Below are 26,271 nucleotides of genomic sequence, written 5' to 3'. Positions count from 1 at the left end.
ATCTCAAATTCGACCAAAATCCATATTTTTCACGTTTGTCCTGTAGATCAAAATTATTGTCATGTGATTAGCTGCTACTCCATAGGTGTCATGTGGTGCACTTGAAAATCCCCCAACCAACAAAACCAAATCAAATCCCCCCCCATCTTATGGCTGTCACCATTTTCACCTCTTCCGAGTTTGCAGGTATGATTATTCTCTGATAATAACCTCTGAAACTAAGTGCACACCCTAAATCTAAATTGTGTTTGTTACAAAACAGCTATTACAACATTTAAATCAATAATTTGTGTCCAATAATTGTCTCATGTTGCAAGTAGCCGTATAATAAGTAGTACATCCAGCCTGCTCGCTGTACATTATCCCGCTTATTACACGTCCATTTACGTAAGTTATTGAAGGTGAAATATTGATTTTGATCCAAAGGAAGATCTTTCCCAAATCAACAAAGTCACCATCTCTTGGCTTTATTCGAGGAGTGTGAAGTGCAGATAGAGGGCATCAAGTAATTTTCTCCATATGAAATAACTATCACAAACTCATAATACCCAATTTCATGAACCAGTCTCTCTATTTCAGGTAAGCATGAGATATACAGTAAAAGGTACAGTATATCCCTTCAAAAACAACAACAGTGGGACAGCAGTCACTAGGGACAGGAAACTGTGCCACCCTTCCAGGTCATTGAGAGAGAGAGAGAGAGAGAGAGAGAGAGAGAGAGCAGGAATGGGAGGGGTTAGGGACATTTCACTGTAGCTGAGAATCAGAGCGCAGTGAAATCAAGCAGCGAACAAAAGCAGAACAGAGCGGGCAGCAGGGCTCACCTTGCAGACTTACACAAAAGACCGAGACTCACCTGTAAGAGAGATTTCAGCACCTGAGGTAAACTGTAGTTTATAAACTTGAAGTGAGAGACGTGTGTTCAGTGTGCTGGCTGCAGATGCCCAAAATTACTGGAACCAGTTTGCCTTCTCTCTTACGCTTTGGTTGTGTGTTCAGTTGGTCTTGGAGCTGTTTGTGCGGCTTCCACTCACGTGTGTGTGTGTGCGTCTGTGTTTTAGGATAATGTGGTGCTCTTCCTGAAGGGTTGTAAAGAACTCGGTTTGAGGACCTCACAGCTGTTTGATCCAGGAGATCTTCAAGACCCCTCAATAAGCACCAAAAAGTAAGATGAACAACATTTATGTGTGTGTGTGTGTGTGTGTGTGTGTTTGTGTGTTTGTGTGTGTATGCATACAGAACATGCTTACTTATTTATTTAAACAGCTGACCTAGGAACCTTGGCAAAAAGAACAATTTTATATATTTTCCAAAAGTATGACATTTGTAAATCAGACATTTGTTGCTATTGTTATGATCAATTACAAAATTACTGTTAGTGTAATATGACTCGTGGAACACTGATGTCCGATTTGTATAGGTACTACTTTAAACTTCATAAACCAGAAGAACGGATCCACCGGAAAGATCTGACTCTTGAAAAGTATTTAATTATAATTTTTAATCTAGAACAGCTCAGAAATATGCAATGTACACGATTTCCTCATTTGTGTCAGATTCAAATTTCTACAAAATCAATTTAGGACAAATGTAATAGGAAAAGTTTAAGCGCTAGGCTATATAAGGCTTTAAAAAATGTTTTATATATAAATTACCAAAGAAAGTATTGTTCCTGTCCCCAAGGAAATCTTGACCCCCCCTATAATGTTTCCGTCTCCATGACCTCGCCATCCGGCTTCAAGGGCGCAGATCTTTTGTTGTTGATTTGCTTTGTTTATTCAGAAGTCTTAGCCACTATGTTCAGACATTAAACAGAGGTGTGTTTGTGCAGTTCATTTCATCGTCTCAAATGTCCTGATCAGAGTTCATGAGTGTACAGTAGCTCTCTTCAGTGAGGAATAAGCCATCAGGCATGAGAGGCCAGAGTGAAACTACAGTAAATTGAAGAGATTGCCTTTCTTGCAAGACTGGTTTGCCATACTAAAACGATAAGAATTAGGCCCTGTGTGAATATGTGGTCAGATTTAAAGATACTTTGACTCAAGGGCATGACAGATTATTCTGGTTAATCCATCACGACTATCAACACCTTTTATTAAAAGAACTATATATTTTTGTTGTTTTACATTTAAACGTAAATAAATACTTTTTTTGAGTTTGATAGATTCAATTGTTGTTTTAATTTGTGTTCACCGTTTGAATATGTAAGGAATAATTTACGACAGGCAGTTCAACTATTCAAAAATTAATGTTAATCCGCTTTGTGTCATGGCCACATTACCACCTTGGTGTGTGCAGTAACTTTCGAATAATTGAACGGACCGGAGTCAATTGTTCCGCTTATACCACGGTTACCACACCACAGCAAATTGTTTAAATGTTTAATTTCAATGTTTGTCATGTTATCGTCTTTAAAATGCTGTTGATGGTAGGACAATTTAAAATAGGTGCTAATACAAAGTTATTACTTTCAACAAAAGCTAGATACCTGTTGAGAGAAAGAGAGAGGGTTAGTGTACAATAGTTTATTTTTATGTTTTATTTGTCTGTCAAGTATTCACAGAAGAGATGGGTTTTAAGTAGTTTTTTATAAGCAGCATGAAGAGGAAAACTAACCAGTAGGCTACCAGTGTTTATTAAGGCATTTAGTTTTTCTATTTAGTTATTTTATTTATTCGATTTCAGTATATATATTTCTTGTTTTTGAAATGCTTTGTTTATTTTTATGAAACTGCACACGTTTCCATTTACAGTAAAGTTTGACATTATAAACACCAATTCAAGAGCAGGGTGCTGTGCGTGGTGATGGCATGTAGATTGTTTGAACTTGGCGAAGTGATATGGAACTGTAATGCGGTCAACAGCCCTAGAACACCTTGATAGCTCAGTGGTAAGAGCATTGTGTTAAACAACGCAAGGTTGTGGGTTCGATCCCAGGCGATTGGAGATACCTATGTAAAAAATGTATAGGATAATGCTATGTAAGTCGCTTTGGATAAAAGCGTCTGCCAAATGAGTAAATGTCATGTAATAAATTTAGCTGAAAGATATGTCTGTAAAAATTGTTATTCTGCAATAGCATCAGGAAAGGAATTTTTAGGAATGCTGTAACTGTGGCGAATACCACTGTCCTATTATCCAGTAAAACCATCTACCCACTAAAATTACGAAAATTTCAGGTCAAAAAAGTAAATTTTTTACATTTTGCGGTGTTCTTCCTAAGAGCGTTCTAATTGATCGGCCCTCTCCTGTGCACAGCCATCTTCAGGTCACCACAGATTTTCAATGGGATTTAGATCTGGACTGGGCGATTCTAAAACATTGATCTTGTTTTGGCGAAGCCACTTCTTTTGATTTGGAGGTGTGCTTTGGGTCATTGTCATGCTGAAAGGTGAAATTCTTCTTAATCTTAAGTGTTTTGACAGATGCCTTGGGTTTGGGACAAAATGTACTGGTATTTGGAGCTATTCATTTTTCCATCCACCCTGATTAAAGCACCAGTTCCAGCTGAAGAAAGGCAGCCATGATGCTGCTACCTCCATGCTTTGCTGTGGAGAGGGTGTACTTTTGGTGCAGTTGGTGTATACGCTGTTTTTCTGTGTGAAGATAAGGAACAGAAATTGCTGACAGCGAGTTGTTTTAATGGTAAAACTTCAGACTGTCATGTTTATTATGACTTTAAGCTTAAGATGCATGACAGAAGCACATGCGCACTTTGGTCAGAGCAGCATAAATGCGATTAAGTTGTTTACATGCCTTCTTATTGTGATTAAAGCTGGCTTATGCCACGGATGTTACTTTAATCATGCTTACTGCAAATTTGAGCGTAAATTTCGATATTTTTATTGTGTTAACATGAGGTAAAGGGTAATTGCAATATTGCCAAAATCCTAATTATGTAAGCATTATGTAATAGTTTTCACATGTAAGGAACAGCCAGTTCTTGCCAGAAATTGTTCCACTTTTTTCTTTTGCTGCAGACCTCTTTGCATTCACCCTTACTAGTTTTATCTTGGTCTTCTATACTGCGTATGATCAGTACATATCGCTGTCGTTTCTTTGAAGTGTAGAATGATCTCATGAAATCATATTTTTTTATTTTTTTCAGTGCACGTGCAAGACTGTCGGTTCTAATTTTGTCAGCTCTTTGGAGCATATTTGTTTGTTGATGTCCTTAAGGATATCTTATTTTTAATAATACATTTTCGTTTTTAGTGGATCTTTAACTACTTTATTTAGAGTAATTTTATTGGTGCAATCTGTGATATTATTGCAAATTCTCTTTTGACTTGTTGATAATATATCTAGTGTCTCTAGCTCATCTTTTCTAAGACTTGAAGTAATACAGTGTTTTGTACTCCATGATATACAGTAGCATATAATGCCTATTTGCATGTGTACATATGTATTTAGATACGTATGAGTATGCATACACAGTATGTGGTATTTGGTGTCTTTAGTTTCTCTATTTAATATTACTTTTGTCAAGTCAATTCATATTAAGTCAAGTCAGCTTAATTTATATAGCACTTTTGACAATTTTGTTGAAAAGCAGCTGTACAAGAAAACATTGACTAAGAATTAGATTTAAGATTATCATGAATAATTTTGTAGAGTCGCCACGTCCTTTGTCCATCTCTATCATCACAACATTTGTCAGGTCTGGGCATGGACTGCGTCCTGCCCGCTCTGGTAACCTTGGACTGGGTCCTGCCCGCTCTAGTAACCCTGGAACAATGAGACAAGACAGGCTGAGAGTAGAGTACTGTTCTGCACTCTTTGATGCAACAAATGCATCAGTTGTTATTGGAAGTGTTCCTGGTTCCGGTTGATCTAACTAGTGTAGCCTAAACCTTCGGAATATATATATCATGATAGTGTAGTGTATGCAAGATTAAAAAGATGCGTCTTTAGTCTAGCTTTAAACTGACAGAGTGTGTCTGCCTCCCGGAAAGTGCAGGGAAGTTTAGGCGCTAGATAGGAAAAGGATCTGCCGCCTGCACTTGATTTTAAAATTCTAGGTATTACCAACTGACCGGACGCCTGAGAGCGTAGTGCACGTGAAGGACTGTAATACGAGACAAGTTCACTCAAGTAGTGAGGAGTGCAGGGCTTTATAGGCAATAAGCAAGATTTTAAAGTTAATGTGATGCTTTATAGGTAACCAGTGCAAGGTTGACAGAACCGGGCTAATATGCTCATACTTTTTTGTACGTGTAAGAACTCGAGCTGCCACATTTTGGACCAGTTGGAGTTTTTGTAATAGGCCTGCAGGGCAACCACCTAATAGTGCATTACAGTAATCTAGTCTTGATGTCATAAAGGCATGAATTAGCTTATCTGCATCTGATGGTGACAGCATATGACGTAGTTTAGATATATTTTTAAGATGGAAAAGCGCAATTTTACAGGTGTTGGCGACTTGTTTCTCAAATGGCATGTCTTTATTTATTCTATGTGTATTTAATATGTGTTTTTCTTTTAACATTCTTTTAATATTTTATGTTTTTTTTGTGTGGTTTTACTGGTACAGCTATTTGATCAAATGTAAATAGCAAAAAGCACTATAAAAATAAAGTTGACTTGACTTAACTTGAAATGCAGAGCACAAATTCTGAGTAGGGAATACCATACTTGGGTGCACATTACTTTTTCTTTAAGTCAGCCTGTGTCTCTGTACTGTCTGCCTCACACCTGTACTGGCCTGTCTCTGGTATCTCCCCTGTGTATTGTCTCTCTCTCATATCTTTATGTCATCAGTCTTTCCACTGAAACTCAGCCTAATCTATAAAGTGAGCTCAGGAATATGGTATGCAGATATTCTGTTTGTTGATGGAAACAGTGAACGCTTAATGACAGGTGAAGAGAGCGAAGAGTTGAGCGACAGAAGCTGTTATCAGATCAGAAAGATCTAATATGAATTAGAATCGCTTAGAAAAACAAATCACCCTGTCATTGTTAAGAAGGAAAATAGAAAAATCGGTCTCACAGTCTTGTCTCTTTCTTATATTGTTTTGTTCGATTAAAAAAAATGAATAAAACAGAACTTTCAGACTGATAAAAGTCACACTGTGGCCACACCTTTTGGAAATGTATATGGAGGGTCAGGTTCATATAGGTTAAAATAAGCCACATTCATCAGAGCACAATAGTTGAAATACTTTTTTCAATGATTCATTGTTTTAAATTTTTGTATCACTGCCTATATACACTGTATAGACAAAAGTATAATATAGCACGGCTGCAATTATTTTCTCTCTTTTTCTCCTGCAGAGGCCAAGACAACAAGAGGAAGTTAAAAAGTGTAAGTAAAATATATCTGTTCAAGTCTATTCTACAGAAAGGGAGATTGAAAAGCCAGTATAGCATGCTATAGTGACAATATTTGTAATAATGAATGATGTAAATTAAAAATATTTAAAATTGTAATACCTTTGGTTTGCCTTGTAGTTCTAGCATATACTGTATATATCTGACATTGTGTAGCTGATGCATAAATATGACTTCATTTAAATCTGCTAGTAACGTTGCTCTACTACTAAATCTAAGTAATATTCTGTTTAACTGGGATACTTCTTCATAACAATTTTTTTTTATGTTTTTACTTTTATATCATACAAACTATCTTAGAATCACTGTATGGCATTATATTTAAAGCTTCTTTGAAGCTGATCTAAAGATTTATTTGAAGGATCCTGTGTGCTGTCAGATCTACAGTAGATATCAACACATCACACATAAATTTTAGATCTGTTTGGTAATGAATTCAATTCAAAAGATTGAATTAATCTTTTGATGAATTGAATGCGTTCCTTCAGATTCTGATCACTATCTATTGGCTGGGCCGAGCAGCCAATAGCATCGCCACATATAACGGGCCCACCCTGGACCTGCATGAGTTTGAAGGGCTGCTGTCACAGATGAAAAAGGTGAAGACATCAAAACCTCATGCATTACTAACTTTCTAACTTCTTCAACACAACAGACCATATAAACATTTAAAAAATGTCTTCAGTGCTGTGTACTCACTAATTTAAGGTGTTTGTGAAAGGTCTTTACATCAATATTGCTTTTAGATATCCTGTTCTTTCACAAATCCATTTATTACACGGCTCGTTGTAATGCTTGATTCTGATTGGCCAGTTGTGACATTTGCAGATTTCGTTATTCCCAGATAGCAACAGCTCAAAACTAATAACGCACGGTAACCCAGATGCAGCAAATCATTTTGCCGTTTTGTTTACAAATTACATTGACATTTGCATTTAGTAATTAGTACATTAAATATAAATATGTCTTTTAATAACATATGACATTATATTTACAAATGATTAAACCAAATTGCAAACACAATTCACATTTCATATTGTTTTTTTTCTCATGTTGCAAGTAGCCATGTAATGCCATGCCAGATGTTATCGCAAAATAAGCCCCTTCATTGTGATACACAGTCTGGTCACACTGTTGGCTCGTATTTCTGCGATAACAACCGGCTGCCTGTACATTACCCCTTACTTATCTGACGTGAATGATACAGTACCTCAAATCGTGTGATCAACGTTTGCCTGATGGACAATAAGTCAGACAAAATGTCCCAGAGGCTTGCGTTATAGAAGGGATCCAAGTACCATGCCATTATAATGGAACTGGGGTTAAGCTATTTTGACTACTGAGTAACCACCCAGAACACCCTAGCAACCACACAGTAATGGCATGGAAACCAGCCACAATGTGGTGGCAAGCTTTACATGTGCAGGCACCACTTCCATCACCTCCTCAAACAAATATTTATGTAGCTTATTGTATCATTTCATCCAATAATTGTAAAATAGATTTTTTTCTTTTTTACTCTTAAAAAGCTTGATTATACATTTTTAACCAGGCCTCAGCACAGGGATTCATCCCACTGTAGATTTACAGTGCATTGTTGGCTTGGAGAATCACACTCCTCATCTGTCCTTCATTCCTGAGGTCATTATTGGAGGAGAGTATTATTGTCACTTCGGGACCACTGTAACCATCCAATACTGATCTCCAGGGAATACAGATTTTTCACAACACATAGTCCGTGGGCCAATTAAATATATCAATGTTTTTAACTTATATCACATTGTTCTAGTGAGTTGGGTGTTTTCTTTTATGGTAAACCACTGGATGGGGGATGATGTCACTGTGCCGCAATGTATTTTTCCATCATGTTGCTTGTCCTTTGCAAGAAAAGTGTTTCCCCATCTGGTCACAAACTGATGGATCTCTCCACTGTTCCAGGACCGATCTCAGTTCACTTGGTCCAGCAGTTTTCTCTGAAAGATTAGACTTTTGATTACATTTACATTTGGTAGACGCTTTTATCCAAAAGAGACTAACATTGTATTACACTACACATTTATTTATAAGTATGTGCAATCAAACCCACGACCTTGGTCTGGTTAGCACCATGCTCTAACCACTGAGCTCCATTTTCTCTGCCACACCATAATTTCTTCTCTTTTAGATGTGGTTTAATTCAATTCAATTTTATTTATATAGCGCTTTTAACAATGTGCATTGTTCCAAAGCAGCTTTACAGGAGAAAAAACGAAAAACACATAAAAGCTAAAGCACAGTGCATTGTGTTTATATAACAAGTTAAATTATTCTAGTAAATAATATCTAATAAATGCAGTCTCCTGGTGGTTTATTTATCATATTTTGCATCAAGTGAATACTTGGCTGAAAAGGTGTGTCTTTAATCTAGATTTACATTAGGAGAGTGTGTCTGACCCTTGAATATTGTCGGGAAGGCTATTCCAGAGTTTAGGTGCTATGTATGAGAAAGGTCGACCCCCTTTGGTGGATTTAGTTATTCTAGGTATTATCAAAAGTCCTGAGTTTTGAGATCTTAGAGAGCGTGATGGCTTGTAGTGTGATAGAAGCTCTGTTATGTAGGTAGGGGCTAAACCGTTTAAGGCTTTATAAGTGATTAAAATAACTCAATAATAATAAAGTCAATACGATACTTAATCATTTAGTGTATAAAATAGTAAATATGTCTTTAAAAGCTGCAAAAGTGTCACTAAACAATTGGGGAGGGACTTCAGTGATCAAAACAACAAGTCAGCACATGGATGTGAATAAGAACGGTTTGTTTCCTTAAACAAGGCAATTAGGTTACATGAACATCAGGTTACATTAACTTTAATATTTTGTGTTTGGGTTTGTTAGGAGGCAGAGGATCGAGACAGCCCGAAGCTCTGCATCAGGGACAGTGGTTACATTGACTGCTGGGAGTCTGAACACAGTGACTCTCTCTCTCCTTCGAGACACGTGCGAGACGACTCATTTGACAGCCTGGACTCCATCGGCTCACATTCCTGCCAAACCCCCTCACCCGACGGCCTGCTCGCCTGTGGCTACAGCGATGGCGAGTCCTATGCACAACACCATGAATAACATGTGACCTCATCTAGGGGGTATGACAAACCTGTTAAAATGATAAACCAATAGAAATGCAACATTTTTGAGCATTTTTTCTTTTGTGGTTGTGCAGCACGTTTTAATATATGGGTTTCTAAATACTGTATTTAGCCACGACAAGATCAAAATGGTAGAAGCAGCAACAAGTGTCCCACAAACCCCAGAGGAAAAATAAAGAAGCTTGTAGCTTTCAAGCTTTTGTTCCGAGGGGGAAGGTGTTTGCAATACATGAAATATCTGTGATCATTTGCCTGTCAAGTCTTCACAGAAGAGATAGGCTTTAAGAAGTTCTTCAAAAGTTGTGAGAGATGTGGTTGACTGGACCCCTTTAGCCCATTAACGCTTTAACACCCCCAGATAATATCAGTACACATCTGGGTCGAGTAAAACTGAAAGTTGAAACACTGACTGCAGTCGGCCCCAAATACAACTCCATCCATCTCCTACAACAGAAATTAGACTACAAAGTTATATACTTTATCCCAGAATGAAATGCTTAGTAATAGGGCTTCCAGGGGTTGCAAGCAAACTGAGGAAATAGATCAAGGTGCCAAGACTGTCTGATACATCTTAAAATCATAAGCGTGTTATTTCTGCAGCATTTGTTGTACCAAAACAACTAACAGCAAGAGTACAAAGTATAATAAAAAAGCCCAGAAAGTTTAATCTTGTAAGCATTTGAAAGTATAGAGAGTTTACATTCTTTGTCGTTTGTTTCACAAAACTGCCCCTCTGACAAGTACTTAACACTATAAATGTAATTTAGGATTTGCATATTCATGTTCTGCGTATACTTAATGAAGCTGAGGTGTAGAGTTTCAGTCAAGCTATTATAAGACTGTATAAAGATTCAATAAGAGGAAGGAAGGAGGCAGGAACCGGCGAACGTAAAACAAGCTTTTAATTACATGAACAAACAATAAAACAAACTTAAAATGCCGGTCATACAATCATAATTCAACACAACATAAACTCCAGGCCTGGTCCTCTCTCGTTGTACTATTCTGTCGCTCGTCCTTTTATGCTTCCGGAGCTCCTCGGTGAGAGATGCGAGACTGGTGCACGCACAGCTGACACTAATAAATACTCGCTGGGGCCTTGAAACTGTTTACCCACAATTGGTCAAACTTTGTATACATTTGGAGAAACAGTAGTTGTAATAACTCACCTGGAGTCTGTAGCAACACCAGGAATTGCAAAAAATGACTGTTGTGGAGGGTCGCTGTTGATCCAGATCCAGCATTTTACCTTTGAAGAAACATCCTCATTCAGTTCTAAAGACGGATGCAAACTTAGTTCCATAAAGACAAGAGCAAACTTTTTCAGACAAAATGTTAATTCACAATCATCAATAGATAATCAAACATTATTATTCTGAATCTACGCATTGCGGCCAAAAATAGCTGTTTGATCATACTCCAGTGTGCTCGAATAAATTTGGCACAGATTGAACTTTCATTACTTTCTGTCTAGACAATCCATATCGGTTTTGCCTTTTGATCATCAAGGCTTACAGACAAAAACAACAAAAGGATTGTGATGTTTTACTGTTCTGTTTTATTAAACCACCATATTCTGGTGTATTATACTTTTTAAAATCTTATATTTTTATTACAAAAGATTTGTCAACTTTTTACCCACAAGCAGTTATGTGCAGTTATGACAGTGGAATGTGATTTTGGATGATTGTTGTAAAACTGTTTTAAATTACTGTCTAATTGCAGACCACGGGAGCGACTCTGAGTGTGACACCCCACAGAGGAAGATGCCAGATGTGCATAAGGACGACATGCTGGTGCGTCGAACCTCGTGCAGCGAGCCAAGGGCGGCCGTCCCTTTCAACCAGTACCTTCCTAACAGGAGTAATCAGACTTCATACCTACAGACCACAGCGGTACAACAACCACATGTCGACAAAGAGGAGAACCGAAAGAGCTGGAGTAACGCCACATCACCTGTAGGAGGAGAGAGACCTTTCAGGTAAATTCAGTTACATCAGAGAAAGTAATATATTGCTTAATTGGTAATTGAAGAAGATCAGGATATTAGAAATGTTGATTTGCTACGGAAATAAATCTATGATTTTGCTCCAAGATTTCTGAGACCTGTCTAGCTAAAATATATATTTAAATAAATTTATTCATTTTGTGTCAGTAGATCAAGGATCAGGTTTATATTTTTTAGGTTTATATTTATGCCAAATCAATTTTTTTACCTAGCGCTTTTTACAACCTCATTGTTTGCAAAGCAACCTTACACACATTATTATAAAAAAATTATATTAATAATAATAGATGAATAAATAAAGTAAGACGCAGACAGTACATGGTAATAAAATATTTGGTATTAAACTTTTTAACTGAATTCAACTGAAATAAATACTATGTTGGGTCATAGTATATTATTTTAAATATTATCTCTACAGGAAACAAAAAATTACAACATGCCAGACCAATTTGCAATAATACTATAAGTCAAGTCAACTTTATTTATATAGCGCTTTTTACAATTTCATTGTTACAAAGCTTCTGTACAAGAAAAAAGTGCACCATGACATGCAAATAGAATTTATAAGTTAAAGTTAAATGCACATCTTCACAAACGTACAATGTAAATGTGAGCAGTAATAAAGTAACAGTAACTGCATTAATTGTGGTTAGAGTTGATAGTTTTATTTGGATTATTATTATTTATTATTAATATTATAAATCATATTTATCATTTCACAGTATGTTATATATACTGTACTTTGTGCAGCCGTTCACCTTTCAGTATGCATCAGAAGGTAGAGACCATATTATCTTGTAATTAATTGCAGTTTACTTATTTACTGTTGTTCACAGTCAAAATATTCAAAATTCAATAAGTCGTATTAATTTTAAGCACATACTGTATGTTCAGTACAGTATAAATAAAAAAAATTATTAATTGTAAATGTATACGACCTTATTGTGCTCCGGTAAAGTGTTGCCAACAAGTGTACATGTGTGATGTCATTGTCATATGAATTCTTTTTATAGCTTTCAGCATACAGTTTTACAGACAAAATATATGTTACAGCCACTGAATATTTTCATATGCATGATGTATTAATTTTGTCTTTTTGTCTCACATTTATTTCTGTTGTGATGTAACATTGACATTTTAAACCTTTTATCTCCCTTTCCTGTCATTTTCCTCCCATCACGTTTCTGTTTGTGATTTGACACGGTTGTGCTGTTGTCTCATTATCTTGTTTTGTGGGTGTGTCACTGTTATTGTGTGATTTAGTGAGGATGATCTCTTTTCTTCACAATTGTCTTCTATGATAGCAGGAACTGATGTTCAGGACGTAGGCCTGGATCCAGTAGATACTCAGTCTGAAAGTCAGCATTCCAGTGTGTCTCTTCCAAATGACCTACCCCCTAAAGACCCCGATTCTAATTATACACAATTCAGTGACCCTCAGATTAGACTCCCCCCTCTTTCCAATGACCATTTCCATCCTTCTGTACAACCCCAACCAATAGAGCAGAGGCACTCAGCCAGTCAGAGGAAAGAGGGGGAGGAAACAGAGAGAGATGGATGGGTCACTAAAAACATTGCAGCTTTCCTTCACTGCAATTTACAGATGTTGCATAATCAGACTGCAGAAAATGATGCCAGGTGCATAGACTTCCCTCCACCATGCAAACATACACATACACCAACTTTCATACTTACTGCAAAACAATTGTTTCTTAGTGTTTTTGTCTTGTTTCCCAATACAAATGTAATACTATTCTTAAATTAAGATTTTTCCATGTATTTGAGAAGTAAAAACGTATTAGTTGAAATTACAAATGAGTTGAAAACCTCACTGGCAGATATCTTTGCAAGCATAAACCAAAATTGTGATGTATATTCTCCTCTTCAACTCATACTTTCCTAAAAAATGTGCTCGAAAATTTACAAATCATTGTTCATTGATCCAGTGAAAATCCTTCAACTTCCTAAATTTACAGTTGCATGAGTATTAAAGAGCAAATGCAACTTGTTTGACTTTGATGTCCATTACAGAAGCAAATCCACTGTGTGACCACCAATGTTTAAGTATCTGTTTGGAGAAGTTTGGGTATCTGTCCCAAAGTGGGTGTCTGGTGTTTATAATGTTTTGGAGTGATGTAGGTCAGCCTAAAGGATTTTCAGTGAAACTTTGAGGAAAGTCTTTCGGTCTAATAGCTCAGATTAACACGGTTGGCTGAAACACGGTAGTCCTTACTGTGTTTGCATCATAAAGCGCTTTAGCAGTCGAACTTGCCAACAGAGGTGGGAGAAATTAGGTCAAACTTCGTTGGTTAAAATACAGTTTGTGTTGAAGACTTAGCTTGCTTCATGAGAAATTAAGAGAAACACATTGGATGCATCCATTTTTCACAAAAATATTCTGGATCAAGAAAAATGCATACTCAGAATATACAGAATGTACAGAATATGTGAGCACTATAAAACAATATAAAAATCATCATCAGCAGCAGCATTTACCTCATACTGTAGCCTACACACACTGGACAAAACTAGCAATAGGTGTCATAAACTTTACATATCAAGGAAATTAATGTTTTTATAAAAAAACTCACATTTGGTGGCCATAACGTATCACGTGTCATGTGCCTCTTAACCCTGCGTATCATTCTGAGGGGATCATCCCTCAAATTGAATTGGCAAAAGGAGCAATAATAACGACGTCATCTCTTTATTTGGAGTGATTATTTGTATGTTTTCCCCTTCCCAAAGGGCCCTTGGAGGGCAAGATATGCCATTTGGAACACACCGCCAGTGTGTCCTCGATTTTGTCTCTAGTCTGCCATGTTGCATCATGTCATTTCCTGTTGCAGTCTGTTTGTAGTTCTTTTCTTTTTTCCCTGTTGATTGTCTCACCAGGGCTGTCTGGTGTACACGTTTACCCCGCTGTATGCATAGCTTGTGTTTCCCTTGTTACTGGTTTGGTTTTGTGTTTGTTTGTTTTGATGTGTGTTGGTGTGGCTGGTTCCTTGTTGTTTTGGACCCTTTTGTATTATTAAACTCCACTGCTGCACCAGGAACTCGGTTTTGCAAAGTTTTGCAAATCAACCTAACCTAATATGTTAATGCCACTGAACTGCTAACTGTATCATACACATGTAGACCGTATTTGTATAGCGTACATTTCAACATTAAGAAAAGCCTTTAAATGGTGCACTGTGTACTTTCCCATTGTGTGTGTTTATGAAAACAGCCTCTTACGCAGCCACACAAGGAACAGCCGACCCACCCAGAGGAAGCCAGGGAATGTGCAGGTTTCCTGTGTTAAGCCATGAACTGGGCTGAACTGAGTTCGCCTTGGCACTTTTTACAAATAATTTAGTACATTGTGGCCCACAGGAGGTGTAGAAAATAAGAAACATCATACGAAAGAGATGTGTAACATTGTTCGAAGGTGAGCCACTTGTCAAGCATCAATATTTATGTTGCTCAAAACCATGCCAATACCTCAAAACATCCAGCTTGATATGGGAAAATGTGCTATTTTGGTACTTTACCATTTGATCAGACTGATGGGTAATAAAATTGGTCTTATTGGCTTAGTATGAAGGAATGGATAAGATACATATCTAGGGTCCAGAGTATTATCATGAGTTTGTCGTGGGCTCTTTTGATTGATCAAATAATTACATTTCAAGAACGCCCTAGTAACCACATGGTAATATACTGGCAACCTCCCACTGTTTTGTGGGGGAAATCTTGCAAACGTGCAAACACTGTTCTGAATATAAATGTCCTTGTATAACACCACCCCAGATGTTTATAAGAAGTTGCTCCCTCGTCCATAAAAAATATTTTAAAGTGGATGCTTTTGACCTTGACCAGTATCTCACTATAGTATCATAGTATCACATTTTTAAGCTAAAGTAAAAAATATAAAAGATTTTATACATAGGTTTCTGCTGTCATTTTCTGTAATATACTTTTTTTGATAAACCTCGTTCATCACGGAGCATATTTTGAATATGACAATATGTCTCCACACCTCTATTTAGAACTTACTCAGTACAAATAGAAGTAGGATGTGTTGTTATAACTTCTATTAAAAATGTATCAATTTGATCATTTGCAAGATAATAACTATTTGGTTGTTAGCTGAAATCATTTCAAATTTACTAATAACAAACATCTTTAGTACTTACTGCTACACCAAAGACTGATAGACAGATACACTGTAACACAGATAGAATTATGGCTTTTGTAAAAGAGAATGGGTTGTTTTTTGTCATTTAACCTGTTGGAATTACAGTCTATGGTTTCACACTCTGAATTGCTTTTGAAAAATGCAATTACAGTTTGATCGATAGAAAAAAATGTCTATTTACCAATACAGTAGGGAAGTTAACCGTTTGATTTTGTTCGCAATTGTGAGGGTAAAGAATATTAAATGGATATTACGATTCTCTGGACATTGTCAGATGTATGTTTGAGTTGATCTCATGCTGGTTGCCATGATATAGTGCCAGTGCTCTTTGGCATAAAGCAGTGGAGATTTGTGGGACGGTAGGATGGACTATCAGTTGGGAACTTGGAACCCTTAATTAAGTCCCTTAAGACTGGCCGCTTGTTTTATACTTGTAGATGAAAGGCTGAATTTAGGCTTTCTTTATATGACATCTGAATATTTCAGATGTGATTTAAGACTTAAGGTCAATCAAAAAAGTATACAACACATTAACCAGAAGCCAAATGCACATTTTGCTGTGTTGAAGGATAATATTTTTCTTCTTGGCTATTAGAATGGACAGGAAATCAAGCACTGCTGGAATTTCAGCCCCAACCCAGTTCACACACACACCCACTTTGTTTAATAGAGATCTTGCTTTTAGTCTAAGAATTGGATATTTATGTGCGAGTTGGAACTGAGAAAACATCCTTTAGTGGTTTCGGGGGATAAGCTTGTGTACTTAATCTGTGTACTTATTGTAATTTATATAAGATGTCTTTAACTGTAACTAAGGAAAAAACATTTAAAGTTGCTGTGTAATTTTTTGGATGATCTATTGACAAAAATAATATACATGTCTTCAGAGGTGTATAAAGACCTTACATAATTAAGCGTTACGTTTTTATTATACATTATTTCTATCTACATTCAGCGGGGGTTCCCTTGAATGAAATTTGCCATGTTGTTTCTACAGTAGCCCTAAATGGTCAAACTGCTCTACAGAGCACGTTTTGTAAATACAACATCGAAACCATAACAACATCTTTGTTCTGTGTCAGCCTCCGTAGTGCTTCAAAAGGGAGGGTGGAGTGAGCTGTGGGTTGCAATTTGCAACCTCACCGCTATATGCCGCTAAATTTCATACACTGGATCTTTAATGTGCTACATTTATTATTTAAAGTTACTATTATGTAAAGTTCCTGAATGTCAATACAATTAACAATATATTGTACATATATATGGTTTTGACCTCAATCACAAAACATATTGATCAGACTGTTTTTGGTGTTTGTGTTTTACTAAAATTAATTCAAAGACATGAGAAGGAAGGATTCTGAGATGTTTGTAGATAGTATGAATGATGTGAGTGTAACATGAGAAGAAAACATTAGACCAAAAAGTGCATCATTAATTTGGGCCTAAGGGAGAATTCAGTGTAATATGACCAACCCCAGACAAGCAATGGCATGTGCTTAAGTCGCTCAGCTTGTATATCTTAAGCTCTTCAAAACATTAAGGTATTTTTTGTTAAATTACATTTTAGACCAAGTGCCATTTATATAGAGCCACACTGCTTTGAATGAATTTGTAATTTGTTTGTCCATATCGAATGTGAATATGACATGACTGTCATGTGTTTTGTAAGACTTTAAAACCAGTGAGGTTTCATGTGGGTGGACCTATCCAGTAGTACAGAACACAGTGTCAGAAAAGTAAAAAGCTGTGCGTTTTAACATCACTGGGGTCGTACCATTAAGCGTAAACTTTTTACCCTTACAGTTACAAAACATAAAATGTACCTTTGGACCTATTGTGTACCTGTGTATGCTAGGGAAACAAAACATGTACTTCCAAAGGTACCTTTATTGGTCCTTAATAATGTACACAAAAAGGGACAACATTTGATGTTTTGTATATGTATATTTTAATTATTTGTCCTCATAAATCATTGTCTTTGTGCTTTTTTGTCTTGCCTGTTGTAGATTGAGCCGCACATCTAGTGTTTTTGACGATACTGAGTAAGTCTTTCTAATTCACGCTGCTGTTTGAAACACTCTTGTGTGGAAGCATCCACCCTCACGGTGCTTAATGTCTGCCTGCGCTATCTGTGCATTCAGCATGCCATTTTGGTACAATATGGAGACAATTTAGTAAATTAAGCTGATTAAAGGGTTATTCCGCCAAAAATTTTACTTTTGTCATAAATTACTCAAACTTAAGTTGTTTGACAACCCTAGGACCTCCGTTTATCCTCAAAACACAAATTAAGATTGTTTTTTGAGATCCAGGAGCATTCTGACTCCCCCATAGACTGCAACGCAACCAAATTTCAAAGCATAGAAACTGAGTAAAGACATCGTTGAAATTGTCCATGTCACACCAGTTATTCAGCAATAATGATATACGAGGATACCTTTTGTGGGCAAGCAAACAAAATTCATGAATATATTCAACAATTTCCTGACATCCGTGTCAGGACTTCCTTACATTGGATGCTTTGCGGTCTATGGGGGAGTCAGAAAGCTCCAGGACCTCAACAAATCTTAATTTGTGTTCTGAAGACGCACAGAGGTCCTCTTTATCTGTCGTCGAACGACAGAATTCATGACAGAATAGCCAAGAGTAACCCATTCTCTTGTTTAGTAGTTTGCTAATACAATGTAACCTCATTGTAAACTCACAATCTGTATTTGAAAGGTAAAATTATTTAATGAATAATTTGAAAATAGTTTTAATTATCGGCCGCTATTCATCATAAAATGTATCATAGCATTATCAAATGTCAGACTTAATTATATAATTTGTATAAACAAACACTATATTGAACAGTAAGAATGACAATGTTATCATCACCCCAGCAATAAAAAAACATGCGCTGTTAATAAATTCGACGTCATCTTATTATATTGTCCACTACATATTCATTCTTCTTTTTGGATTCTTCTGGCCTCTTTCTTTGGATGCATGGGTGTGGCACAGTCAGTCAATAAAAATGCTCACCTTTGACTTTCAAGCAGCACTTATTAACTGGTCGCTTATAACGTTGCTTGCCTTTTCAGTTCAAAATGGCTAACAAACAGATTACATTTCATAAAATGAATCTGAGCCAACAGTAACTTGCTGAATGTTGGCTGTCCGACAGGTCTGTAAGTATGATTCACATGAGGAGTGAAGAAGATTTGTTGTCACCCCACAGTCAAGTTCGACATGAGCTCATGCACAACCAGTACAACAAGATGAAAGAGGATGATGACCATTGGCAGGACGTATGTGTTTTGTACCAGCTTTACATCTTTGTACTTAGATCTTGCTCACATTGTTTCATGTTGTTTGTTAGTGTTCTGCTGCAGTTTGTGTATGGAAGATAAGTATTTGACTGTAACTGTGTGTTTGTGTGTCAGGACCTGGCCCGCTGGAAGAGCCGCAGGAGGAGCGTGTCTCAAGACCTGATAAAGAAAGAGGAGGAAAGGAAGATGATGGAGATGTTGATGAGTGGAGACAAATCACAGAGAAGGAAAAGCATCAAGACGTACAGAGAGATAGTGGAGGAGAAGTATGACTGCCCATTTTTCAAATGTTTTTTGCTGTGTTAAAGGAAAACAGCAGCCACTGGACAATTTGAAATGTCCTTGGCCCTTTTACAATGCAAGTCCGCTAAAACCCTGTATTGAATTGTGTGTTTTTAAAATCCTGTTCCCTTTCTGTCGGTCTCTCGAAGTTGTGTCGAACCGACAGATGGGGTTGGAAGAACTCTGATTGTACCTTTTAAAAGGCCAATGAAATTGGCGAATGGCACGGCACGGCCATTCATTCACCTTTTGTTCTTCAGAACCTGCAAAGCATCATCTTTATGCAATTTATCGCTCTGTTCTTACCTACTGGACCATGCAACGCATATCAGCGGAATCGCCTGCTCTATACGACTCCCCTCTGGCGTTTCAGTGGAAGACATAGGTGTCTAAAAGAGCACATTTTCTACAGCGTGGGCGTGTCCCTGACATGTCTTGCAGCTGTAACCTTGTATGCGATCGACTCGTACGAGGTATTGCGGTCACGGCTCGCTGTGTCCTCCGGGATGCAGCCACAGCCTCGCCTGCTTCAGTCTCGCTCGGGCAGGTTGAGGCACACTGCAGTGACGACAGACGCCTCCCTGCTCGGCTGGGGTGATGTGCGCAATGGCATGCAGTGTTGGGGCTTTGGACCCCGCCTGCAGTGGAATATCAATTGCCTGGAGTTGCTGACTGCTGGGCTTGCTCTGAAGAGGTTCTAACCCTCATTCAGGATGTGTTGCTCTGTGGACAGCAATGCCAGTGTGGCATTTTTAATCGCGGCAGATGATGCAGCTCACTCGACTCCTCCTCCTCCGGAGTCAGCAGAGGATGAAATCCCTGCAGACCATTCGTCCCGGGCGACCTCAACTGGACAGCCGATGCTCTCTCTTGGCAGGTTACGCTCCACGGAGAGTGGTGACTCCACCCCGCGGTGTCCCGCTCGTTAGGTCGCAAGTTCAGGCAGGCACAGGTGGTCCTGTCGCCTCACTGGACCACGCCCATCACCCGCTTTGGTACGCCCTGATCGAGGTCCCCCCTCGACATGGACACCTTTGGCACAGCTGGTTGCGATGTTGTGGCAAGCAGAAGTAAGTTTCCCCCCAGTGAGCCTCCCTGCACAGGTTCTGTGCAAGGTCAGGGAGGAGGGACATCAAATACTGCTATTTGCGCCCTATTGGCCCGACCAGACTTGTTTCTCAGAGCTGAGGCTTCTGACGACGTCCGCCCTCGCCGATTCCACTGATGGAGAACCTGCTTTTTCAGGGGAAGGGCACGCTTTGCCACCTGAGACCAGACTTCTGGAGCCTGCACGTCCAGGGCTTCCACCACTAGGCATCTGTAAGCCTAAAAGTAGCGCCTCTTCTCGTCCTGGTTCGCTTCCCGCTGGGAAGACCTGCAAAGTTGTGTGGTCAGTGTCATGGGTTGGTGAGCAATCTCTCCCCTTCTACCCTTAAGGTGTATTTTGCCGCCATCGCAGCGCGTCACATACTGGTCACAGGTAAGTATCGCTTAGCACGACCTGATCATCAGATTCCTGAGGGGCGCGTGGGGGTGCGGACCATACCCTCTCAGGACCTCTATGTGGTTCTTGTGGGACCTGTAGAGCCCCGGGGAGAGGCCGCTCTATCTAATCTATGATAAAGACGGGTCTCCTGCAGGTGCTCGATGGTAGGGGGTCTACATGCACTCTCTCTGTAGGAAGACCCAACCCCTACCGTGTTGGTTCAGTATGCACCTTGCGCCTCTTCTTGAACCGCACACAGAGCTTCGGTAGCTCTGAGCAGCTCTTTGTCTGTATTGTAGCACAGCACAGCACAGGGAGAGCTGTCCCCAAACAGAGATTGGCGCACTGGGTGGTGGACCCCATCACTTTTCACTGGATCAGGGCACCTCTCTGGCAGACATCCGCAGAAGCTGGGGGCTGGGTTACACCCTCAACTTTTGCGACGGCCCACTGGGCGTACGCCGGCGTAGCGTCTTCTCCAGGCGAGTATAGGAACCACATCTGTCGGTTCGACACAATGTCGAGAGACTGCAAGAAAGGGTTATGGATGCAACCTCAGTTCCATGATAGAGGGAACGAGAAGTTGTGTCCTTTATGCCACAACTCTTTGCCCACTGCAGCGAACAGGTTATCCTTCCCAGGTTCCTCAGCCCAAAAGGTGAATGAATGGGCATGCCGAGCCATTCGCCAACATCATTGTTCTTTTTAAAAGTACAATCAGAGTTTTCAAGATCAAACCCCATCTATCGGTTCAACACAACGTCTCGTTCCCTCCATCAGGGAACTGAGGTTACATCCGTAACAAATTCGTTTCCCTTTCTGTGTTAGGCAGCATCGTGAGCGGGACCTGCATGAAGCATATCGGAATGCCCGCACACCTGAAGAGGCATCTGCTGTGCTGCAGCGTTATGCCCAACGTTTCACCATCAGCGAGGCTATTCTTGAGCGCCTCAAACTCCCAAAGCTGCTGGAGAGGAGTGTATCAGCTGACCCCACCCGCCACTCCTCCCTGCACGTCTCCCCTGATATGTCCTCCAACCTGCTGCAGTACCTTCGACAACAGTCACTCCCCGCTCCCAAATTCACATCCACAGTTGAGACACGGGTGACGGGTTTCATGGGAGATGTTGAGAACGTTTTGGCTCCTGCTCATTCACTGGATCCAATACCATACAGACAGAGTAGAAATGGCAGCGCTGGGACAGATAAGGTACACACAGCTGTTGAATTGACATTTCTTTTGATCACTGATACAGTATATGAGAAAAAGTTGAGACGTAAAATAATGCCAAGCCACAAATGTTACTATAACAAGGACTACAACTACATCCTGGGGTTAAAGGTTTCGCTCAAGGAGAATATTGGAGTAGGAAATACATCTATTAAATGTCTGACTTGTTCTGCATTTATAGTCAGTGATCATAAACACTAAGAATCACTCTAGTAAACTCACAGGATTGATTGGGAAATTCTTACTGATTATGCTTAATATATAAAACATTTCTGCAGACAGAAGTCAAAATATTTAGAAACTCAAATCGTTTCCCATTAAGTTATTCCAAAACTAAATGATCTGAATTTTTTTCTGATCATTATAGGCCTATTCTCTTACTTTGTAAACACTTGTCTAATTTATTTAATTTAATTAATTTATTTGTTTTTATTAAACATTCAAGACGTAAATTGATACTACATTGAAACAAAACATACAGTCTTGGGTCCGACAATTGCAGCCCTATATTTGAAGCTATAGGCCATACTGTCCGAACTGAATAACAATAAACTACATAACAACGTTTTATGAATAACTTCTGTTTACTTCTCAAGGTGAAATTGTATGGTTCAGACAGCATCAGAAAGAGCAGATGTTGCACTCTGGTGGCTGGAATGAGTAGTGTGTGTTAGTGGGAGTGTGTTGAATGGGTTCTAGTGTATGAATGGACTCTCTTTGTGTGAAGTGTTTCTTACACAGACAAAAAAAGCAACTCAGCAAATGTGAAACATTATAGCCATCTTTCTCTCTCTATCTCTCTCTCTCTCTCTCTCTCTCTCTCCCACACTCACACAAGCTTTTTATGTCATTTTGGTTAGGCTACAATTGACAATCGATCTGTTTATACTGAGTTAATGATGATCCTCCCCAAGTGTCACCCACTACTCTTTTTGATCTATATTTAAATTTCATGAAGGTTTACTAGTGTGTAATTTTTCAGTGATGCGCAGATGTGCAGTCATTCACTGGCCAAAGCTCTGCTCATAAATATAATTTTAGATTGTGTAGAAATATGTGATAAATGTTCAGCAGAAATGAATTAATCAGGTCCGCAGTATAGTATTTCCACATTTCCAACAACAACTCATAACATCCATAATAATTCTAATTACACACATTTGAAATCTTTGTTTCTCAGGTTCTCGGGTGAGCTTTGTTCCATGTCATTCATGATAAACGCCTCACTCTTTCTGTCAGGTGGATGAGACAGTGCGGGTGAATGGAGTGAGCGATGATGATGTCCACAGCATTAATGAGGAGGAGAGGGGAGGGCCTGAGAGACACAGAGAGGAAGATTCTCTGCAGTTCTTCACATCTCCCTCCCAGCACACAGAGATTAGACAGACTGATGCGTCAGAAGTCTCATCCACACTGATGATGACAGAGGTGAGATGAACCAGAAATTTCCTTTACAATCTCACATAATATACAATATAGCAACACCTTGCACACTGTGATCCCACAAAAAAAACATTGTTTTCTCGTCCTCAATCTTGAAACTAAACTGTACTCTGAAGTCAAGTCATAGCTCTATGTGAGGATCAGGCTAAAGTTCAAATCATTATTCACCTATTTTCCTCCGGTAAGTGTAATTCATTTATGAATTGTATGGTGTCCTACATGGTGAATGACGCATAGTGCACTACATGGGAGAGTGTCCTCCGGTTCAGATACATGATAGCACAGAGCTGATCATATGCGGCGATCATACGCGCAAATCCGCTGAAAAACAAACCTTATCCGACCCGTTTCAAATCTACACCGAATATTGAATGTTAAGGAATGTTCAGAAATCGGACATCGCAGCCGGACAATCGGACAATCGGACATCGCAGACATCACAACATAAGTGAGTAAAGGAGAAACAAACACCAGTGTAACTCACCAACATACAGCAAATAATATGTTTCAAATCACACATCACTGGTATCACTGATCTTCCTTTTCTTTCCAATAAACTTTTACACCACTGTGGCTGTTAAATGCAGTTTTGCCAGGTTGACTGTGCAATAAACAAAACCCTATTGGTTATTTTAAAAGAGGGCGTGGCCACTCGATATTGCTCGTTGAATTTTTTAGTTGAAATTACATCAACACATAAAATAGTGCTGTGCATTTCAAGGCATTTCAGTGGCCCTTTAAAAGACAACAATGCAACAGGGTTGTGATAACCTTGTCACAAGTTTTATTTAGTTGTTTAGTTTTTTTTGTCCCAACATCATTATTTTATTCTACAGTTATGTAGGTATTCTACAGTTTTGTGTGGGCTTACCATTTTTCTAAAATGAAAAAAAATGAATGAGTGAATGAGTAAGTGTTTGCAAACTTTTGACCGGTAGTGTACGTTTTGACCACGTTGGGAATATTGGTCAGAAACAACCTAATGTTTATTTTTCAAAAAACTGCAGTATTCTGGTCACCCCTTTATGAGTACCACATAGCTGGACTGTTAGCAAAAGATTCGGAGTTAAAGAAGTAAAACCTGACTGGAGAGTTTATAAGAGCAGCTGCTCAGGGGTCTAAGTGACTGTTACTCTTTGCAGATTGAAAGAGAAATGATTCCGCTGACGGGGGGCAAAAACGAAATATCCCCAGAAGTGTCTGAACTAAAAACAGATGTAACAGGTTAGTCAGCTTTGAATTGTGTCTCTTACCTTTATAAAGCAATGATGAAATGTACATGTATGTACATGATGAAACTGCTTATTGAGTTTCTGCATGTAGTCTAATATAATACAAAATGAGAACTGATCAAATGAAACAAACCAACAACATTATACGACCAAGCACGAAACATAGTATTTTAATGCTGCTTAACCAAAATAGCACAAATGAATGCTTTATTTGAAAAAGATTGTGTGGCCAGTGAGTTAAATTATGAATTTATACTTTTTATACTTTGCCAAATTTGGACATTCCACTGAATATCTACATGAATGGGCAAAGATACAACTGATGTCAATCGAAGTGAGTCTGAAGAGAATGTGACCCACATCGATGCCTACTCTGCACAGGTATGTTCAAATGTGAACCATTTTCTTTGCTTAATTCCTGCAAAATTGGAATATCAAAAAATATAAGTTGTATTTGTTTATGCATTTGTATGTATTTGATCTTGACCATGAATCTGGTTGTAGGTCAAAAAATCGGCAATGGAGTCCCCACAGAAATCACCAAATGAATCAGACTCATCCATCCGTGAATCTAACAGAACCACACCAATGTGCCAAGTTCCAATAACAGGTAAATCAAAAAAATATGAACTCTGTCAGCAGTAAACTCAACCCATTTCATTTCACCGGTCATTTTTAAGCTATTAAAACTTTTTTATCAAAGTCCTTGTTGTAGAAACTTGATTTCATTGGTTTTGTTTTTTCAGAAATGGCTGAGCAAGCTGATGGGAATGTAAGTAATAACACATCAACACATCCAGTTCTCCTCTTTCCGCATCTAGACTTTGGGGTTGTTTTTGTATCTTGCTGTTTCTCATTTGGTGTTGAATTAATAATGAATTGTGTGTGTTGCTGTCATGAAGTGAAACGCATTCAAAATACAGATTGTAAGTAACAATATTTCCCTCTTAATTTGTTAACACAGACAGATTTTCCATGCGAAATGATCAATTACCCACCGTTCTCCTTTATTTCTTTGAGTTTTGCATCTTTGCAAGCAGCACTCACAATGTGATCAGAAGTATAGTACAAATGTTGTGATGTGATAGTGGGAACTGCTTGGTTTGTTTCAAAGCTATAAGCTTTAAAATGCCAAAGGGGAAAGAACTTTCATAACTCAAAGCAAGTTTAACAGCCAATGTAAACAGCTGATTTGTAAAGCCTGTTGAAGTGCTGAATGTTCTTACCCAGATGAGATGGCAGCTGAATTTCTCCATACTTCTCCCTCTTCACATATCCATCTTGTCTTCCATATTCTCTCCAGTAGAGTTGGTACAGCATGAATACCTTAGGGGTAATAGACCAACTTTCTTTCTATTCATTCCTTCCTAAACCTTTATCGGTGTGATTTGGTGAATCCTCGCGTGCCGAATGTCTGTCGTTGCGGACGGTGTGGTTAGGTACCTCCCACGGTGCTGAATCTGATGAAGCACGCTGAACACTTTTCTTGGAGCCCCGAGGAAGAGCGCAAACGTCAAGAGAGATGGCAGAGAGAACAGGAACGTATGCTTCAGGTACAACATACTGCCTGAGCTGAAACTGAGACCTGGCCGAGCTTCACCAGCTCAAAACGATCCTGATTCCATAAACCAGACTAACCAGGC

The 26,271-nt window shown here is 38.6% G+C and overlaps 1 protein-coding gene across 4 annotated transcripts in view; it reads left to right on the top strand.

Annotated features, from left to right (window-relative positions):
* Positions 1–26,271, top strand: part of limch1b (LIM and calponin homology domains 1b) — an 88,328-nt gene that overhangs the window by 47,091 nt on the left and 14,966 nt on the right. The window contains exons 1-16 of one of the 4 annotated variants that reach the window (XM_079480585.1): positions 725–882; positions 1,062–1,165; positions 6,274–6,304; positions 6,819–6,929; positions 9,205–9,403; positions 11,181–11,436; positions 17,650–17,685; positions 18,810–18,933; positions 19,069–19,220; positions 21,551–21,932; positions 23,193–23,381; positions 24,539–24,620; positions 24,942–25,009; positions 25,133–25,238; positions 25,375–25,400; positions 26,068–26,181. In XM_079480585.1, coding sequence (XP_079336711.1) covers positions 6,921–6,929; positions 9,205–9,403; positions 11,181–11,436; positions 17,650–17,685; positions 18,810–18,933; positions 19,069–19,220; positions 21,551–21,932; positions 23,193–23,381; positions 24,539–24,620; positions 24,942–25,009; positions 25,133–25,238; positions 25,375–25,400; positions 26,068–26,181 — 1,743 coding nt within the window. In that variant the 5' untranslated portion in view covers positions 725–882; positions 1,062–1,165; positions 6,274–6,304; positions 6,819–6,920. Of the gene's footprint in view, positions 1–724; positions 883–1,061; positions 1,166–6,273; positions 6,305–6,818; positions 6,930–9,204; positions 9,404–11,180; positions 11,437–17,649; positions 17,686–18,809; positions 18,934–19,068; positions 19,221–21,550; positions 21,933–23,192; positions 23,382–24,538; positions 24,621–24,941; positions 25,010–25,132; positions 25,239–25,374; positions 25,401–26,067; positions 26,182–26,271 lie in introns of those variants that run through there. The other 3 variants (XM_079480583.1, XM_079480586.1, XM_079480584.1) reach the window with 3 other exon arrangements.

Source organism: Barbatula barbatula (genome assembly GCF_947034865.1).
Source record: "Barbatula barbatula genome assembly, chromosome: 18".
Taxonomy (NCBI): Eukaryota; Metazoa; Chordata; class Actinopteri; order Cypriniformes; family Nemacheilidae; genus Barbatula; species Barbatula barbatula.
The sequence above is the reverse complement of the archived record's forward strand: the minus strand, read 5'-3'. Positions and strand labels throughout refer to the sequence as shown.